The sequence below is a fragment of the Stomoxys calcitrans genome, chromosome 1 (genome assembly GCF_963082655.1).
Source record: "Stomoxys calcitrans chromosome 1, idStoCalc2.1, whole genome shotgun sequence".
Lineage (NCBI taxonomy): Eukaryota > Metazoa > Arthropoda > Insecta > Diptera > Muscidae > Stomoxys > Stomoxys calcitrans.
The window spans coordinates 146,642,826-146,660,824 of record NC_081552.1 but is presented as its reverse complement, the minus strand read 5'-3'; the positions used below and the strand labels follow the sequence as shown (position 1 = coordinate 146,660,824).

The 17,999-nt window shown below is 37.6% G+C and overlaps 1 protein-coding gene across 11 annotated transcripts in view; it reads left to right on the top strand.

Moving 5' to 3' along the window:
* Window positions 1-17,999, top strand: part of LOC106089736 (potassium voltage-gated channel protein Shab) — a 666,380-nt gene that overhangs the window by 446,485 nt on the left and 201,896 nt on the right. For all 11 annotated transcript variants that reach the window (XR_009396471.1, XM_059360498.1, XM_059360497.1 and 8 more), the window contains exon 6: window positions 9,270-10,119. Coding sequence is in view for 10 of the 11 variants with exons in the window: in XM_059360498.1 (XP_059216481.1) it covers window positions 9,270-10,119 (850 nt within the window). In the remaining variant the exon portion in view is untranslated. The remainder of the gene's footprint in view (window positions 1-9,269; window positions 10,120-17,999) is intronic.

Here is a 17,999-nt window from a genome sequence, read left to right as displayed (position 1 = left end):
CCTTGCCGAATATGGTCCGATCTTCCGATTTGCTGTCATGGACCCATTAAGAACTCCTTCATTACCCGATTTCGGTACTGATGATAGCATTTGGCCACCCTAGAAATGTACGCCGAAGGAGTATTGTCTGGGATCATCTGTTGTCTGGCAGTTTCTTTTCAGTGGCTGAGGCCACCGTAACACAGAGGTTTACCTGAGAACATCAGAAAAAATTTTCTGCGGTGCTTATTTCCTTCTAATGCTGGCGACCATTTAAAAACTTCTCAACAAAGAGGCATCGCACTGCGACGCTCCGTTCGAACTTGGCTATAAAAAGGAGACCCCTTATCATTTGAATCAGACAGCACTCATTGGTATGTGAGAAGTTGGCCCTTGTTCCTTAATGGATCGTTCATGGACAAATTTGCATTTGCAATCAATTAAATACATTGCTTTCTAGTGAGAAATAACGTTCATTTATTTAATTGAGCAGCCGCACTAGGCAACCACAATAAATTTGAAACGGCTGTGTTAAGCGCCTCATCTTCTTTACGAATATGAGGTAGATGTGACAACATTTGGATATTGCTGTCATATAACAGATCTCTCGATTAAAGGTTTTACGCGCATAAAAAGCGAAATTTTTACCCGGTTGTGGCAAAATTTGTAGCAGTGAGTTGTGCTTGGATCCTAAATTTCATTTCAAATAATGGTCCAGATCGGACCGTTGTTGGTTATATGCAGATACTGATTTCCCGAAAAATGTTTTAACTTCATTAATGGCGAATTTTTGCCGAAAATTTAATTAATATATCTGTAGTGGTGGGTATCCAATGTTGGGCCCGGCCGAACTTAATGCCAACAATTCAGTGCTGATGTAGAGCTTAAAGGAAAAACTAAATTCACGTATATGACAAATATCGGCAGGTCAGAAAAAGATTTGTGTAAGTGCTAGCCATAAACCGCGATTGAGAAGGATGTATCTGTATCTTGAAATTCCAAAATGTATTCTGTTTTGTGGAAAAATACTCGATTCTCTCCCTCATTTCCCTATCTAAATATAACTGTGGACATTTTTTTGCGAAATTTTAGTTTATATTCGTTTCCATACCTATGGATTTTTCTTTCACACCCACACTTGTTTTTTGTTTTGTTTAAATAAGAAAGATTTGAAAGCGAAAAGCTAACATTATTATTTTTTTACCAAAAATGTAATTTTAAATATCATGAAAGAAAAAAAATCAATAAGAAAAACGTTTTGTCAATGTTGTTAAATGAGCTGTTTGTTAAACATTACTTTTTATACCTACTACATCAATTGATACGTATCATGACCTATCTATCCTCTTGTTGAAATACATGTCCCTTTGTACTAAATTATAGGTTTCTCTTTGGTTCCTTTCGTTCGTTTCTTCCAATATTATGTGGCATTAATTGGCTTCTTTGGTTTCTCCTTGTTGTTTCATTTGGAAACGCTGTGTGTTTTCAATGGCGTTTCCATTAAAATTGTTTCCATTTTGGTTTTGTTCACCCAATTGAAGTGAGTTTAGTTGAATAAGGATCTTTTATTTTCGTTGTTCAATTCTCTTTTTTTTATCAATTATCAATTATTGAATATTGATGGATTTTTTGAGTTCCCTTTCATTATGACCTTATTTGGTTTTTCGTTTATGAAACAATAAAAAACTAAAACAATGTAACCACAACAGAACATTAGTATCACCAAAACCCGAACTACACTCTTTTTTCAATCAAGCAAAACATTATTGTGTTTTAACAAAACAACAAATACAAATGAAAGAATGAATAAATAAATCAATGAATGAATGACAACGATATCATCAGTATTGATGTCATGCAATTAAGAACAAGAACAAACAATGCTATAACTTAATCAACAACCAAATCAATGGCAATCATTGTTAAAATCATTATCAAATCGACTGCAGACCCGGAATTGTAGATGCTCGTAGTAGTTTGAACCAACGTCACCCACAGCACTAAAAAGACCGTGCGCTCCTCACCAAGCCCCCGACTCAGTGTGTGGCATTAGTGCCACACCCCTGGGCATTCTGTACGGGGCTCTACCTTCAGAAATTGCGGATGGAGAGCTCACAGTATTTTTCGTGTGTGTGTTATTAGTTACTCATTACGTCCTGTTTTTAAGTACCACCATGTAGAAGAATACCTAGTTTCTTCTTCTTGCTCCTGCTCCTCCTCTATTTCTACGTCTTCTCTTATTCTTCTTCTTCTTCTTCCTTTAACGACTACTATTATTACTATTATTGTTGTTACTGTCTTTTAATTGCGTTAAATATTCGTTTATGTTTTTTGATTTCCATACTTTTTGTGTTCGACGCCTGTACCATAGACCGGTTGAAAAAACGAACAACTGCTTACAACAACAACAATAACATGTATAACACCAATCCTGAAAATAACTACAAGAACCCAAAGGGGCATTTAGTACTGTTTCCATTGTCCTCTTTGCCATTCGTTACACAATTTTCTCCTATCCCTTTCCTCCCTTCCATCATACCAACTCCCCTCACACTCAATTAACGATTTTGTTGTAACGTCCTTAAAACTATCTGTGATTGGCTTTGGCTTTCCTTTATCATTTACAAACTTTTTGTTAAGTAATTTTGTCCAAATTGCTTTGCGTCGTCAACGTCGTTTTTTCATCAGTCTAACTCCCACTCTCTAGTGTCCTTTGTATCCAGTACTGACTGTGTCCGCACACAAACACAGACACGCATACAAATACACTACTATCACGTAGACCAATGTGCATTTACTTCGAGTTTCTTGTCATAGTTTTAAGTTAAATTTACTTAATCTTAAGTTAAATTAATTTCGTCTCATTTTGTTCTTTCTTTCATTCGAATAATGTATATCTTCAGTTGAGCATTACTGTTATAAGAAACTTCACCGTAATTATCCCCTTTTCCGACTAAAACAAAAATCGGAGACATTTATCCTCAGTCCCAAAACACACACACACGCAGCACCATTCCACATGGTCCCCCACTCCACATAATACCAAACTCTAGAATACTCATTGAAACCATACATACAAACAACAGACGCCCATTGTTTCCTCTTCGAAAGTAGGAGGAAACTATTTGCCATGTACACCAGCCATCACTGTGGATGGCGACCCAGAAGAAAAATTTTGATTTTCCTCTCCCAAACTGATATTTTCCCAAGAACACAGATGACATGAATTATGCAAATTTGTAGGAAATCGGATTGTGTGAAAAAGTAAGATAAATTTCTTATAACGCCAAACAAATTAAATGGTTTTTAATTTTGATTTTTTACAATTTATTGCGCGCTATATGAAATAAAATTTGTCGGCCAAAACGAATTACAAATGCCAACTTCTATTCCTTCAAATCGTGCAATAAACCAAATGAGATTCATCAACAAGATGCATGTATGTATATTACATTTGCTGAAATAAACATATTTGTAACTTTTCTCCAAGCAGCCTCCTATCTAAAAGAGCAGTGTTATCTGGCCATATGGTCTAGACTGCGATGGCGATTTGTTGAATTACGATTCAAGATTATGCTTCAACCTACGTATGAAGGTGCTATGCGGCGCGAGATCGCGCGATCTTAGGATCGATTGTCATGGTGTTGATGCGACCAAGCAAATACCTTGATTTGGATAACTTTACTTTTGCTGAATATCTGCATCAGGCATCTTACATATATGGAAACTTTAGTCAGGACAAATGAAATTTGCATATAGCAAAAATTCATTTTTCACTCATGCACTACCATCACCTGATAACTTATAATATCTTTCGGTTATTGAAGATGAAATAATTTCCGATATTTCAAACGCTTCGACTTTGCAAGTTGTGAAACGATGAATGCCAGCTATTTTTGTTTATTAATTTGAATTACACGTACAAGGTTTTTATTCGGAATGCTCCAGTAGTCATATGCGTTTCTTAGCAACTCAACAATGGTAACTGGCATGATGTCTACCACATGCAACTGTGTACCCAAGATATTTCCTGTATTCGTCTTTTTTATACCTACAACTTGACCTTGACAGTATAGTTTTTGTCGTCTCATGGGACTTTTCAAAACGCAATACTCTATCAGCGAAAAAGATTCCCTTTGTCATTTTAAACTATATTGCTACCATAAATTGTGATCCAAAACAAAGGTAGCGCCTCGAAGCAATTCGGCCAATTAAATTTGTTTTTATACACACCACCGATGTATGGAGATGTATTCATTTTGTCGTTCCGTTGGGTATCGACCGAAATATCCGTTTCCGACCCCATAACGTATCTATATATGCGGTTAACTGTCGGTCCGTCTGTTGAAACGACGCTACAGTCTTAAAAAATAATGATAATGAGCTGAAAGTTCGAAGATGGGCTATATCGGTGTAAGTTCTTATGTCGATGTAAGTTCTTATGTTCATAAAAGGAGCATTTATTTTCCAATTTTGTTGGATTTTGGTACAGCGAGTTACGTTAAGTTCCTCGATATCTTATCGAGTCAATCTAGATCTATATTTGGGTATAGCTGCTATATACACCGAATTTCCGATTAAAGGTCTTGGGCCAATAAAAGCCGCATTTATTTCCCGATTTTGATGAAATTTGGCACAGCAAGTTATGTCAAGTCCTTCGCCATCTTACTAATCGATGGTTAAAATCGGACTTTGTTTGGATACAGCTTTCATATGTAGCAATCTTCCGATTTCAGGACTTTGGTCATACAAAGCGCATTTTTTGGCCGACTTCGCTAAACATCTTTACCGAGTGCGTTTCAGATCAGACTATATTTGGATATAGCTGCCACATATAATCATTTAAGATTTCACTGAAAATTGGAACAGGGAGCCACCGCAGCTCATATGTTAGCATGTCTTACTCTGACGCTGAACCCCTGGGGCATATCCCGGCGAGAATATCAGAATAAATTATTAGCGGTGGTTTCCCCTCCTGGTGCTGGCGACACAAGTGAGGTATTTTTCTTAGGTAATCAACCGTGTAAACTTCTCTACTACTACTACTCGGCAATAAAAAGGAGATCTCTTATCATTGGGCTGAAATTTGTATGAAACAGCACTCAATGATATGAGAGGAGTTTGCCCGTTGTTCATCAATAGAATGTCAATGGACAAATTTGCGTTTGGTTTGCGAAAGATCTCGACAGCCGTGCGGAATTTGGTGAAGAGCGGGTCATATTTTTGTGTAGCTTTATTTTTCACCAATTTTTTACTAGAAGTGGTTTATATACAGTTGAAATTATTTATAACGAATTGTTCTCTTTAACCAATACAGATTTCAAAAAAATTTTCAGCCATTTTCACCTTGTTTAACCTCTCCAAACAAATTTCCCAATAAGGAATATTTCTCTGCAACGATTTTTTAAAGTGCAAATTCTCCCACAAACTTATCTCATTACAACGAATTTTTGGCAAACTTTTTATACCCTACATCACTACTGTGGTACAGGGTATTATAACTTAGTTCAATTTTCAACTGATCATCTTCAAATTTGCCACCCGCAGTTTTTCAAGCCAAAAAATTAAGCCTATTGAAATTGGAAAAAAATCGGTTCAGATTTGGATATAGTTTCCATATACATACATATAGATCGCCCGATTTTCACTTATAGAGCCACTATAAACGCATTTATTTGCTAATCTCCCAAAAATTTTGCAAAACCGTTTCCTCAAAATTTGATACGGATTTTTTTATAGCCCATCTGAAAACTACCGCCCAAGTCCATCAAAATTGGTTGAGAATTAGATATAACTCCCAATTTATACTTATAGGGTATGTGTAGGGTATTACATAGTCGGCACCGCCCGACTTTTGCCCCAAAATATAGGAACAAAACAAAACTCATTCAATGTTGATCATCAACGCACTTGCAGACAACCACAAAATAAAAATTACTTTCAAATACATTTTTCATATATACCAAATAATGCGTTGCATGTTCAAAACCAAACAAAACAGTGGTGTGTGAGGAATAATATCAGTTTAAAATAATTTTTGAAGTGGACGGACGGATTGATTGGAACGTTTCAAACAAAACGGGAAATATGTCACTTTAGGTTTATCTATTGCAGCAGTGTATTCAAATCGGATGAAAACTCTAAAAAAGAATAAACCATTCAAAAACCAGTACGTCAACTGAATTCAGTAAATTTCCGAATATTAGAATGTCTGAGTTGAGTTCAGATGATGACAAAGTCATGATGAGATAGATCACAACAGCAAATAATTAAAACATTCCACTTTCTGGACCAACAATCTGATCATATTTATTCTTTTCTTGCTCGTTGTGAAGACATCGTTGATAAAGAAAAGTGGCAAAAACGAAAACCAATCAAAATTACTTCATATTTCACAGCAAAAGAAAAGCTAAACTTCTTTTTATTCAAATACTTGCTTCTGTATTCTCTTAGCACTTAGGTAATATTTTTGTTATTTTCTCTATTTCGTCGATCTCCAACTGCTACGTTATAGAGAAGTTCGACTGTATATATAACGAAAGTGGTGGGTATCAATTTTAATGCGTTTTTATCTGTTGACACGGTTTTGGAGTTTTTTCGCTGGCATATTACAAAACCAACGCCTTGTGCTTGTTCCTTTGGAATCTGTCACATACGCTATCATCGAAAGGTTAGCAAATTTGCCATTCTTTGCACATCCGTTATTCGGATATAAGCGATCGATCAAAACATTTGCTATTTGCATTACCAGGTGATAAAAGATACGAGACCAGCTTGGGATACTCGACAATTGAATCGCTGCTGGACATTCCCAAATTGGAGATCAACAAGCTTTTTACTCTTATTCCACATCGAGGTGTTAAAATTTGCTAATGCTATTTATAATATTATACCCACCAACGCAGGATGGGGGTTTATTAATTATTTCATACCATTTGAAACATATCGGGATATGAATTTCTGACCCTGCAAATGAGGATATTCTTTTTTATAAAGTCTGACAACTACAACATTTACCATATGTAATAAAAGAGGGGAGGTTAATTGGTACGCGAATCACAAATATCAAACAGTTCATTTGTGACAAATCAAAATCCCACTTCTCACCCTCTTTTACCCCAGGCTTCATCGCTGAAGTCGAGTATTTCTTTGCCACATCAAACAATTAAATTGAACTTAAGTTCTTTTTCCAGAAATTATTCAAAAAAGCCTTTATATTATTGGCAAAAAATACATGTTTTGAGTAAATGATACATTTAAAAAGAAACTTTTTATTTCTCAGTGTATTGATATGCTTTAAAAAAAAAATAAGAACAATTAAAATGAATTAACCCTGAATTGAATTACTGGATTTGTCAATTCATTTGTATCCTAGTAACGACCACTTGTTCTAGCTACGAAAACAAGTTCTTACTCAAGGAGATAAAGGTCTAAATATTGGTTTCTTCTCACTTTTCACCTGTTGAAAAATTAAGCCTAGAGACTAGTTTAGAAGACATTATTTTTTTACACTTTAAGGAAACACCCTCAGCCATATTACGAATAAAATGAGCGTTTTGTGCTTAGCAGTCGAAATAGGAAAATTATGTTAAATTAAAGCGACATCTTAGCTAGTAAGTTAACTTGACGAGCGTTGCTCAATCTGAAATTTGTTTGTTAACATTTCAGGAACCTTATGTTAAAAAATGGCAGGGTAGGTTAGATTTAAGTGGCAGTCAGCCATCAGCCTCACTTAGACGTTTTCATCCAATGCGATACCACAGGCACAGAAATAGGAGGATGCCTTCTAACTCCTACCGTTGAACCATCCAGATCGCGTTAAAAAACCCAATAACTTGCGAATGTTTACATCCTATATAAGATAGGTTCTCAATGAAATGAGAACCTAAGGTGAAACTCCTAGCAGGGTATGTGCATTTGAAATCTTTGTTTTTGTTTTTTTTTTCTTACAAAAAAAAAACATCTGCAAATGCAAGCGTTATACTTGATCTGTCTTATGGGCAATTTACACGTTACATCTTATCATGTATGAAAAATGTACTGATAACAATAAATATGTATGCATTACTTGTACAGATGGTCAAATGATTGAAAGTCGAAATCGTTTTGAGTTTTCCTATGCTTGTTGTCAAGTGATGCATATTTTAAATAGAAATTTGTAATCATTTCTTCACATATGTTGAGGGACATGATGTGTGCGGAATCTTTAAGCTTTTCCAAAAGCTTTATTCGAGTTGCATATATCATGATGAAGTATTTGATGTGCCATATAATTTGTCCATAAAGCGATCAAATAGTCGTTTGTTTGAGCTGCTGTGCGATGAAGTTACAAATAAATACACAGCAGTTGATGGATCTCACAGTAAAAAATGAATGGAAGTAAACCAAGTATAATGTCGATCGAGTTGTTAAAAGCAATCCCATTTCATACAAAAATGTAAGATTTCTTTAAATTTGTTTTAATGAATCTCGTATTGTTTTGTTTATTATTTATTGTCTATCGTTTTTTTTTTTTCATACTTATAGTTTTCATGTTTTCATTCTGTTAGGTGACCAAAAGAAACGAAATAGTCCAAATACCATGATCAGCTTCGAAATTCAGTCAATACATACATACTTGTATGAACAAATCAACAATACTCGTACACAAAATACTTAAAAACAAAACTATGTTGTGAAAAAAACAGTTTTAAGTTTTTATTTATGAATTGTTCTAAGATTTTATCCCAACCAGCCCTGATTTTTGTTTTGTTTGAGCCCACCTTTGAACGAAAAAAAAAATAATAACAATTTGCCTCCCTACCCCCCAACCTCTTTCGTCGATTTAATGAATATATACGAATTTGTTTTCTTGGAAAAATTAGACATATGTTAACATATTAAGATGCATTATTGCAACAAAGTATCCAACAACAATCTTCAGCGCTTTTGACTTGAAACTCCCCAAACCCAAAAACTGACTAACTCCCAAATCGATAATCGAAGTGTGTGTGTAAACGAAGACTCTGTCTCCGATCATTCAATATAGGCTTTGACCCTTGCCCTGACCCACATGTAGGGTAGGTTAAGTATGTCCCATTCCCATTCAATTAGAATTACAAATCGAGAAATGAAAGAAAGAATAAAAGGAGGATACATTTAGAGAATCCCATCACATTTAGGCTAACGATTATATCGATATGTAGTTTAGAGTATGGTGTCGTTTTTCTTGTGAACGAATTATGGTTGTATTAAAACAAAATATTTCTGTATCTCTCTCTCCCCCTCTTTCTATGTATTGATCTGTCCAGGTTATCGCTGTGATATCCATATTGTTTATAGTCCTGTCTACCATAGCCCTGACGTTGAACACCCTACCACAATTACAACATTATGACGTTGATACGGGTACACCAACTGATAATCCACAATTGGCTATGGTTGAGGCCGTTTGTATATCGTGGTTTACACTAGAGTATATACTTAGGTTTAGTGCGTCGCCTGACAAGTGGAAATTTTTCAAAGGCGGCCTAAATATAATCGATCTATTGGCAATACTCCCCTATTTTGTTTCACTGTTCCTCTTGGAGACAAACAAGAATGCAACGGACCAGTTCCAGGATGTGCGCCGGGTGGTGCAAGTATTCCGCATCATGCGCATCCTGCGAATCCTTAAGCTGGCCCGTCACTCAACGGGCCTGCAGTCGTTAGGCTTTACGCTACGCAATTCATATAAGGAACTCGGTCTACTAATGCTGTTCCTGGCTATGGGCGTTCTCATATTTTCTTCGCTGGCATATTTTGCCGAAAAGGATGAAAAGGATACAAAATTCGTTTCAATACCGGAAACATTTTGGTGGGCGGGTATTACAATGACAACTGTTGGCTACGGGGACATCTATCCCACTACTGCACTGGGAAAGGTTATTGGTACTGTGTGTTGCATATGCGGTGTTCTGGTAATCGCTTTGCCTATTCCCATCATAGTTAACAATTTCGCTGAATTTTATAAGAATCAGATGCGGCGAGAGAAGGCGCTAAAACGCCGCGAGGCGCTCGATCGTGCGAAGCGTGAGGGTAGCATTGTTTCTTTCCATCATATCAATCTGAAAGATGCCTTTGCCAAATCCATGGATCTCATCGATGTCATCGTCGACACAGGTAAGTCACCAATTCAATTTCTAATAATCCATTTATATTGTATTTCTGTATAAATCCATACCTAGCATATCCATATTGTCCCTATATACTTCATTCTCTCTCTCTCTCTAAATACGTATATTTACTTTTATATTGTTATTTTTATCTTGATATCAAATATATAAATCACACAAATACTTGAGAAAAATCAAAAAAAAAGACACACATATTTGTCATTTGGGCAATAATCGATAAGCGATAATAGAAATGTCTAAATGTGTATTTTCATCATCAAATCCGTTATGCCGTTTTTTTTTTGCTTTTGACCCTCATCAACATCGCGTTCACAATCACTTCTGTCACTTTATGACCCACCTTTGTGTCTTCCATCACCACTCACTCATGGTACTTTTTGTAGTGTAATAATACGATTTTGCTTCTTAACTTTAGATATCTTGCCATTTCTTACCATCTTTGTATTCATTCAGTAGCTCTGAAGCGATTAACATGCCCTTAGTTTAATTAGTTCACCGTAATAGTCGGATAATGTGCCAGGGAAAAATAGACAATGCATGGCATTTTTGTTTATATTCTATTTTTCAAGGCTCATTGGTAGTTCATTTGTATGCCTATTTCAATTTATTCCTCTCCTTATTTTGTATACTTTTTTTCCTAATTTGTGCTACTACGATGATTTGTAAAAAGGCAGCGAACATATTTTCAATATTTATGTTTCGCTTTTGTTTTGGTTTTACTGAATACAAACAAATCAGTTCAAGATAGAAATTCTCACCTTAACCATATTTGTTTGATTCAGTTCATTAATTTTTTCTTTGGCTCCTTAATCTTCATAGCTTAGTTTTAAGTATTAGACGTATACATGTATAGTAGTAAAATGGCCTTTGAATTTTGTCAAGACATGACTAGGAACTCTAAAATGTATATAAAAGTATCACAGCTAGGAAAAGTGAGCAATATAGAACAGAAGGCAAATTGTTAAAAAAAAAGTTCACAAGAACATAGAATTGCTTTGAAATAGAAATGGATTTGTTATTTTTTTTTTCAATCGTCGGTATCTGCCTCGATTTTGAACATTTGCATTCAAAATGACTGTTTGTTCATTAATGTAACATAATCGTAAGGCGAGGCAGCAAATGTCACTAGATGTAGAGCTCGTTCCTAGGCTTACATGCACATTGGTTCAGACGCAAAATTCTACGGCCGAGAGAGTAAAAAAACTCTAGTAGGTTTCCTTAGAAGAAAATTTCTTCACATCTTTATACAAAAATAATATATACAATCAAATTGGATTGTATATGAATGTGAATTGGGGACTGGAATCACAATCTAAACTTGTCAACATACCTATATACATATATATGTATACATATATATATTGGGTTGCCCTAAAAGAAATTGCGGATTTTTCATATAGTCGGCGTTGACAAATTTTTTCACAGCTTGTGACTCTGTAATAGCATTCTTTCTTCTGTCAGTTATCAGCTGTTACTTTTGGTTTGCTTTAGAAAAAAAGTGTAAAAAAGTATATTTGATTAAAGTTCATTCAAAGTTTTATAAAAAAGGCATTTACTTTCTTTTAAAAAAATCCGCAATTACTTTTTGGGCAACCCAATATATATACGTATATATATATATATATATATATATATATATATATATATATATATATAGAAGTTTTCAAGGAAATGAAAACCTTAAGTGGAACTCCCTCTGAATGGCGGTGCGCGACACACACACACATCTGATGTTCTTTGATCTCTTCTTCTTCGACATCCTCACAGAAGATATCCACTTCCACCACTTCTTTAATCGCATAAACCTCCGCTTGATACGCACTTCCCAAGCTTTTCAGCTTTGTCGTCTTTTTGGAATCATCCCTATAGGAGTCCATGTAACTTCTATTAACAGGAATATTGTAGTTCTAATCGGTTATATCAGCAATTTGTAATCCACACTGCCTGGAACATCGGGCATTGTATCAAAAATTACACAGTGTCCGCAGGCGCCGCATGACCAAAGAGAAAACTCACTTAGCCTCACAACAGTGGTTGCAGCAATTTGTCTAGCCACAGTGTCCACAGGCATTAGGTGTAGCATTACATTCAGTGCAACAGATGGTTTTGACCTCAGTGCGGCTGTGATGCACATCCGGATCCCTCTGATTTTTGAATGGTAGGTGGACTTTTGACTACTGTTTCCTCACTAGACATTGTCGAAACATTCTCTGACCTAAATAGGTCTCGCAGATAGGATCTGCCTATGGCTAGAGGCCTCGGAATTGTCCTCGCCGGAGCTGCAGAATTCCACCCAGGATAGTTCTGAGCCTTCTCAGCTCGCCCTTGTATTTTCTTAGCTAAGCCTTAAGAACGTTCCAATCGTGAGGTTCACTTGTGACTTTCACCCTGTTGAAGGGATTTCTGCGGTCCTTCCTTACACCACCCAGTTTTCGGGTTAACCATGGTGGTCGCTATTTCCCCCTTGGCTTGGCACTATGACATGCTGACACAAGCGAGCCTCATCGGGCCTTTGTGATCCGCTTGACCATTATGTCTATATCCTCGGCAGTTTCCACTTGCTTTTCGGGTCTAGAAGGGATAGTCGTGCAGAATGGTTGCCGAAATTGATCCCAATCCGCATTTCTTCTGTTTAGACGAGGGACCACTGCTGCAGTACTTTCTTCAAGGCTGAAACTAATATAACGATGATTGGTGAAGCTGTGGTCATCCAACACTTCCCAGTCGCATATTCTTGCTCTTTTTTTCTTCATATACAAAGGTAATATCTAGTATCTCCTGCCTGTGTCCGGTAATAGAGGTCGGTTTATCCCCTTTATTACAAATCGCCAGATCGCATATTCGATAAGCAGCTCACCCCTTTCATTAACATCCGAACTTCCCCATATCTCGTGATGAGTATTAGCATCACTTCCTACAATGAGGCTCTACTTCCCTACAGAAGCGGCTTCAACCAGCGACTTAAGGTTTGAAGGCAGCCATATATAGGCAAGCCAGCCAGTAATGAGACTTGTTTATTTCAAGGCTGGCTACTACTAAATCCTCAGTGCTTAGCGACGGAAGAAGAAAAACATTTAGACTTTTCTTTGTAGGAATACAGGCTCTGAATCTCTCATTTCCCGTACCCTTGAGTAGTTTAAATCCATGAATACATAGTCCATCCTCCACACACAGATGGTTCAGAATTTTTACCACTGTTAGCCTCTTCTTCTATGTCCGACAGGTGTTCATCCTCACAAGATTCGTTCGATCTTGTCATGATGAGTTTCCTTACGCATACAGGGGCAGTTAAAAAGCCGGGCAACCACTCTTTCTCAAGATACTTGACAATTGCTGTGTGGACGATTCCTCCTTAGATGCTTCACTAGTTGCTGCTGTCGAAGTATCATTTGAGTTCCACCCTTCCCCGCTGGCGCACACCTTGAGCCCAATTCAACCGGATGACCCATCCCCACAGGGCGTGATAGGTCCCGTTTCGATGCCTTCCCCTACTGTTTCGATCGTGGCAGGGGGATTTTCAGTCTCCTGCAATCCTCCAGCCAACAACCGCGCACCGCTTCTGTAGACCTCCAGTTTCAACTTGTTGAAATTGGGGCAACCGGAATTTAGAACGAATACTGCATGTCTCCGGCCTCAGGATCTGAGGGTATCCGAGCGTGTGCCATTGGTCGAGAGAAAATATATTCCTTCTTCATTAAATTTAGTGCTACACCTGGCCAGATCCCACCAATCTTTTTAGGGCGTAACAATACATTTCAATATAGCGTTTATCCCCGGAAGCAATTAATTTGTATCGGCCGGACACCAGCCCGCATCGCCACAAACTGAAGGAGGCCCAGGTAATTCCGCAAGGATGATGGAGTATACAGAAGATAGTCCATTGAATATCCTACTCCAATTATTCCTGGGAATGCAGTCGTGTTCTTCTCCCTCAGCGATAACTACCATCGCCAAACTGTCCTTAGCGACATTAGCAAAGGTCCTTGGACCCATGTTACTATTGTTCGCCTTAGTTCATTTGGGCATGGGATGCTCTCCAGGTAGACCGCAGCCTTTTACCCGATTGCGATGCTGTTTCCGAATCTAGACGTGTAGCCTTTAGGGTAGCCTGAGTAGCGAATCTCTGTGTCCAATAAAGGGAGCCTTTCTGCTAATCGGTGAAAGTTTTAGGATCATTCGCGTATTGGTTAGACAGAGAAGGCCGATGGCCTAGGCAAATTATAGACATGCGAAGATAGAATATATTCGGCCTTGTCCTAAAGTATGTAACCTGTTGTCTTCGCCAAAAGTCCCTGCTGACTAGTCGTCGGTCGGTTAGTAGAGCCTGGCGCTGCCGCTCCACCAATCGAGGTCTCGGTAGCAGACAACATACTACGGCCTGATACCACTATCGCAACTGCTGGGTCTTTGGAGTTAACCTACTTCCGGGCTCTAGATTTGAAGCTCCACTTGAAACAGTCGCAGATCATCAACCGCCTATTGGATAATGCTATGGTAGCTCTGCTTAAGTGACTTTTTCCGAAAATTACTACCTAAAATGAGTTACAGAATATTCTTGCGGAACAAAATAATAAAACGTCCGCTTCAATCAACGGTTCAAACAAGAATTTGCTTTCTAACTAAGACGATTGTTACAAAATATTTGGTTCTTGAGTTGAACTTGAAAAGTTTTTGCAAGCTTTATGGTATTTACTCCAGTTTCTAACCAAAAGACCTATTGGTATTTTCATCGAATTTACAGCATTTTTCTTATACACGAATAACTGAATTAGTTGTTGAACTTTATTTTTGTGTTCACCTGATTTTCTTCTCCAACTTTACATGTGAAAATACAAAATTCTTAAGCCTGGTGGTATTCTTTTTGATAACAGTTTTGGACTTGTCATTCATAATACAACATCCATAGAAAAAATCAAGCTCGGCGTTCATAAAAATGAATCAACACAAAGATGTTATCAGATCAACCACAAATGCTATTAAATCAACAACAGTGTTTGTGAACGAAACGTCCACAGGCGTTCATATTCTCTCAACTTGTAGTGCACAGATATTTTAAATATTGAAACAAATTTTTTGAGTGCTGCTGAGAATCGAATCTGTGTTCCATTCATCCCATGATGCCTTACCGCATTGCATCACAACCTCCTATGTTAAAACAATGTTTTGAGTGTCATTTGAACTTAAGGTTGATATGCATACACATTTTGTATGGATGATGTTCACAACGGCCGGTGTATGGAACAACAGAGCGCATTCACAAAATCAAACCGGCATGTTGACAATATTCTCAACAACGTCTGTGTATGACAATGACACCATTGATGCATAAATTTATACCGTTTTTTATAGAGTTGATCACATTCTGTTTCTTTTGTATTTCCATCTCTTATTGGGATTGCCACAAAAGATTTATCAAAACTTCCAGCACAAATCGTTGAAGTGCTTTTCGATGAAAAAACAAAACAGGACAGATCTAGTTTCTCGTTGATTTATTAAGTGACAACTTCGACTCCACTTCAATATCGTGATATCAAATTTGGCCAAAATTGGATGGTCGAGGTATTAGCATTGACAAGACATTCAATTCTTCCGCCCAGAGAGTAGGGAAACAAAGGGTTTAAGCGGCTTATAGCAAATCAGCTGTCAAACTCTTATCTATCTGTTACCAACTTATTTTTGCAATTTTTCCGTAGGGCCTCTGCACATGTTTAATACACATTCCATTAGTATGGTTCTGTAAAGCGATGAAGATCTTCAAACTTAACCGTTAAACTACATCCTTGGTATATTTGTATCAATTTCGATTTTCAACCTAAATTTTGAATATTATTAATAGTTTTAACAGCTAAAATATTGTGATATCCTCAGGTGTGCTGTTATGAATGAAATAATTCAATACTGGATTTGATCCGTTCGCTAATGGGAGGCCTGAACAAAAAAATATACCTCTAATCATATCCTTCGTAGATTTGTACCACATTTTATAAAATACACAGTGGTAAATTTTATGAGTTGAAACATCGTAATAACTTCATATGGGCTGTTATGAATAAAATTGTGAAATAATTTCTTACTAGTTTTGACCCGTTTGTGAATGGAGGTACATGTTCCCGAATGCGATTTCTTAACAGAAAACTATACCTCTAACCACTTTCTTGGTATATTTGTACCACTGCGTGTTGAACTCTATATAAAATACTCATTGGTACACGATGTATGAAATAGGATTAGAGGTCCTATAATCTTTTAAAGTGTACTAAGCGCACGCCCAAGGTGTTTTGGGTGTATGCAGCGGGCTCACCTGCATACCCTCGCTGTGTAAAAGCGCTTGACATCGATGCGCTTGAAATTCGGAAACAAACTACACATTTATATGGCATGTTTATGATTAATTGGCTATGACAGGGGATTTGTGCTTCCAAGCGCCTAGATCTTATGCGATGCTTCTATAATCTCTGACACCAAGTTTCGAGGGGTCTCTTACCACTTGATCCCTCCATCGGTCTTTTGGCCGTCCCGGTTTGAGTGCACCATCGTGATAGCCTTCAAAAGACTTCTTCGCTGGAGCTTCTTCATTCATTCTGCCAACGCAACCGTTGTATTTTGATACCTTTAACTATGCCAATGTCGTCATACGGTTCGTGGTTTATACAGCGCCGATACTCTCCATCAATGCAAACTGGACCACAAGTACCCATGTGTCGGAACCATATAACAAAACGGGTAGTATCAGTGTCTTATATAGTTTAATCTTCGTCTGTCGAGAGGTGAACTTATTTTTAAATTGCTTACTCAATCCAAAGTAGCATCTGTTTGTCAGTATTATTCTTCGCTTTATTTAAAAACTGGTGGCATTCGTTTCGGTTACGGCGGTGCCGAGGCAGAAAAAATAGTTGACTACCTCAAAAATGTGATTCCCAGCTTTCTCCATTTTTTTTATGTGCTCGGTTGTAAAATGCGTTTTGGGAGTTGATACCATCTCCATTTACTGTCAGACCCGTTTTCACCGATTCTCTTTCGATTCTTTCAAAGGCTGCAGGCTTTCAGTGACCGACTAAAGACATCGACGTCGATGTCATGTGCCATATGTGAGTAGTGTGCCATTTCTATTCAAATCTACATCTCGTATTATCTTCTCCCGCAGAACATTAAAGAGATCACACGATAAACAGTCTCCTTGTCTGAAACCTCGTTTGGTATTGAATTATTCGGATAGACTTTTTCGTATTCTAACTGAGCAACGTGTATCAGCAAGTGTCATCCTGCAGAGTCTTATTAATTTATCAGGGATACCAAACTGGCTTGAAATACCTTTGAACGTTAGGGCTATCGAATGCGGCTTTGTAGTCAACAAAGAGATGGTAGGTGTTGATTTGTTCTTCTCGGGTTTTTTCCAGGATTTGGCGCAGTGTGAATATCTGGTCTATGGTGGATTGACCAGGTCTAAAGCCCAATTGATAGAGCCCACTTATCTCATTGACCTTAGGTTTTAATCTTTCGCACAGTACGCTCGAGAGTATCTTGTATGCGATGGGAAGGAGACTTATTCCTCTGTAGTTGGCACACTCCGTCTTGTCTCCTTTCTTGTGTACGAGACATAGTATGCTGAGGTTCCAATCATCGCATATGCGTTCTTCTAGACAGATCGCGCAGACAAGCTGATGCATACGCCATATCAGCGTGTCGCCTCCGGTCGAAAATAGTTCAGCGGGTAACCCGTCGGCTCCTGCTGCCATCACCAGGCATTGGTTCTGCGGTATCCTCTTCGCCGCCAACGTCGGACACTAACAGTAGGGTAAAATATTCTTTACATATCCTCAGCACACCATCTGTATCAGTTTCCAAAGTTCCTTCTTTGCATCTGCA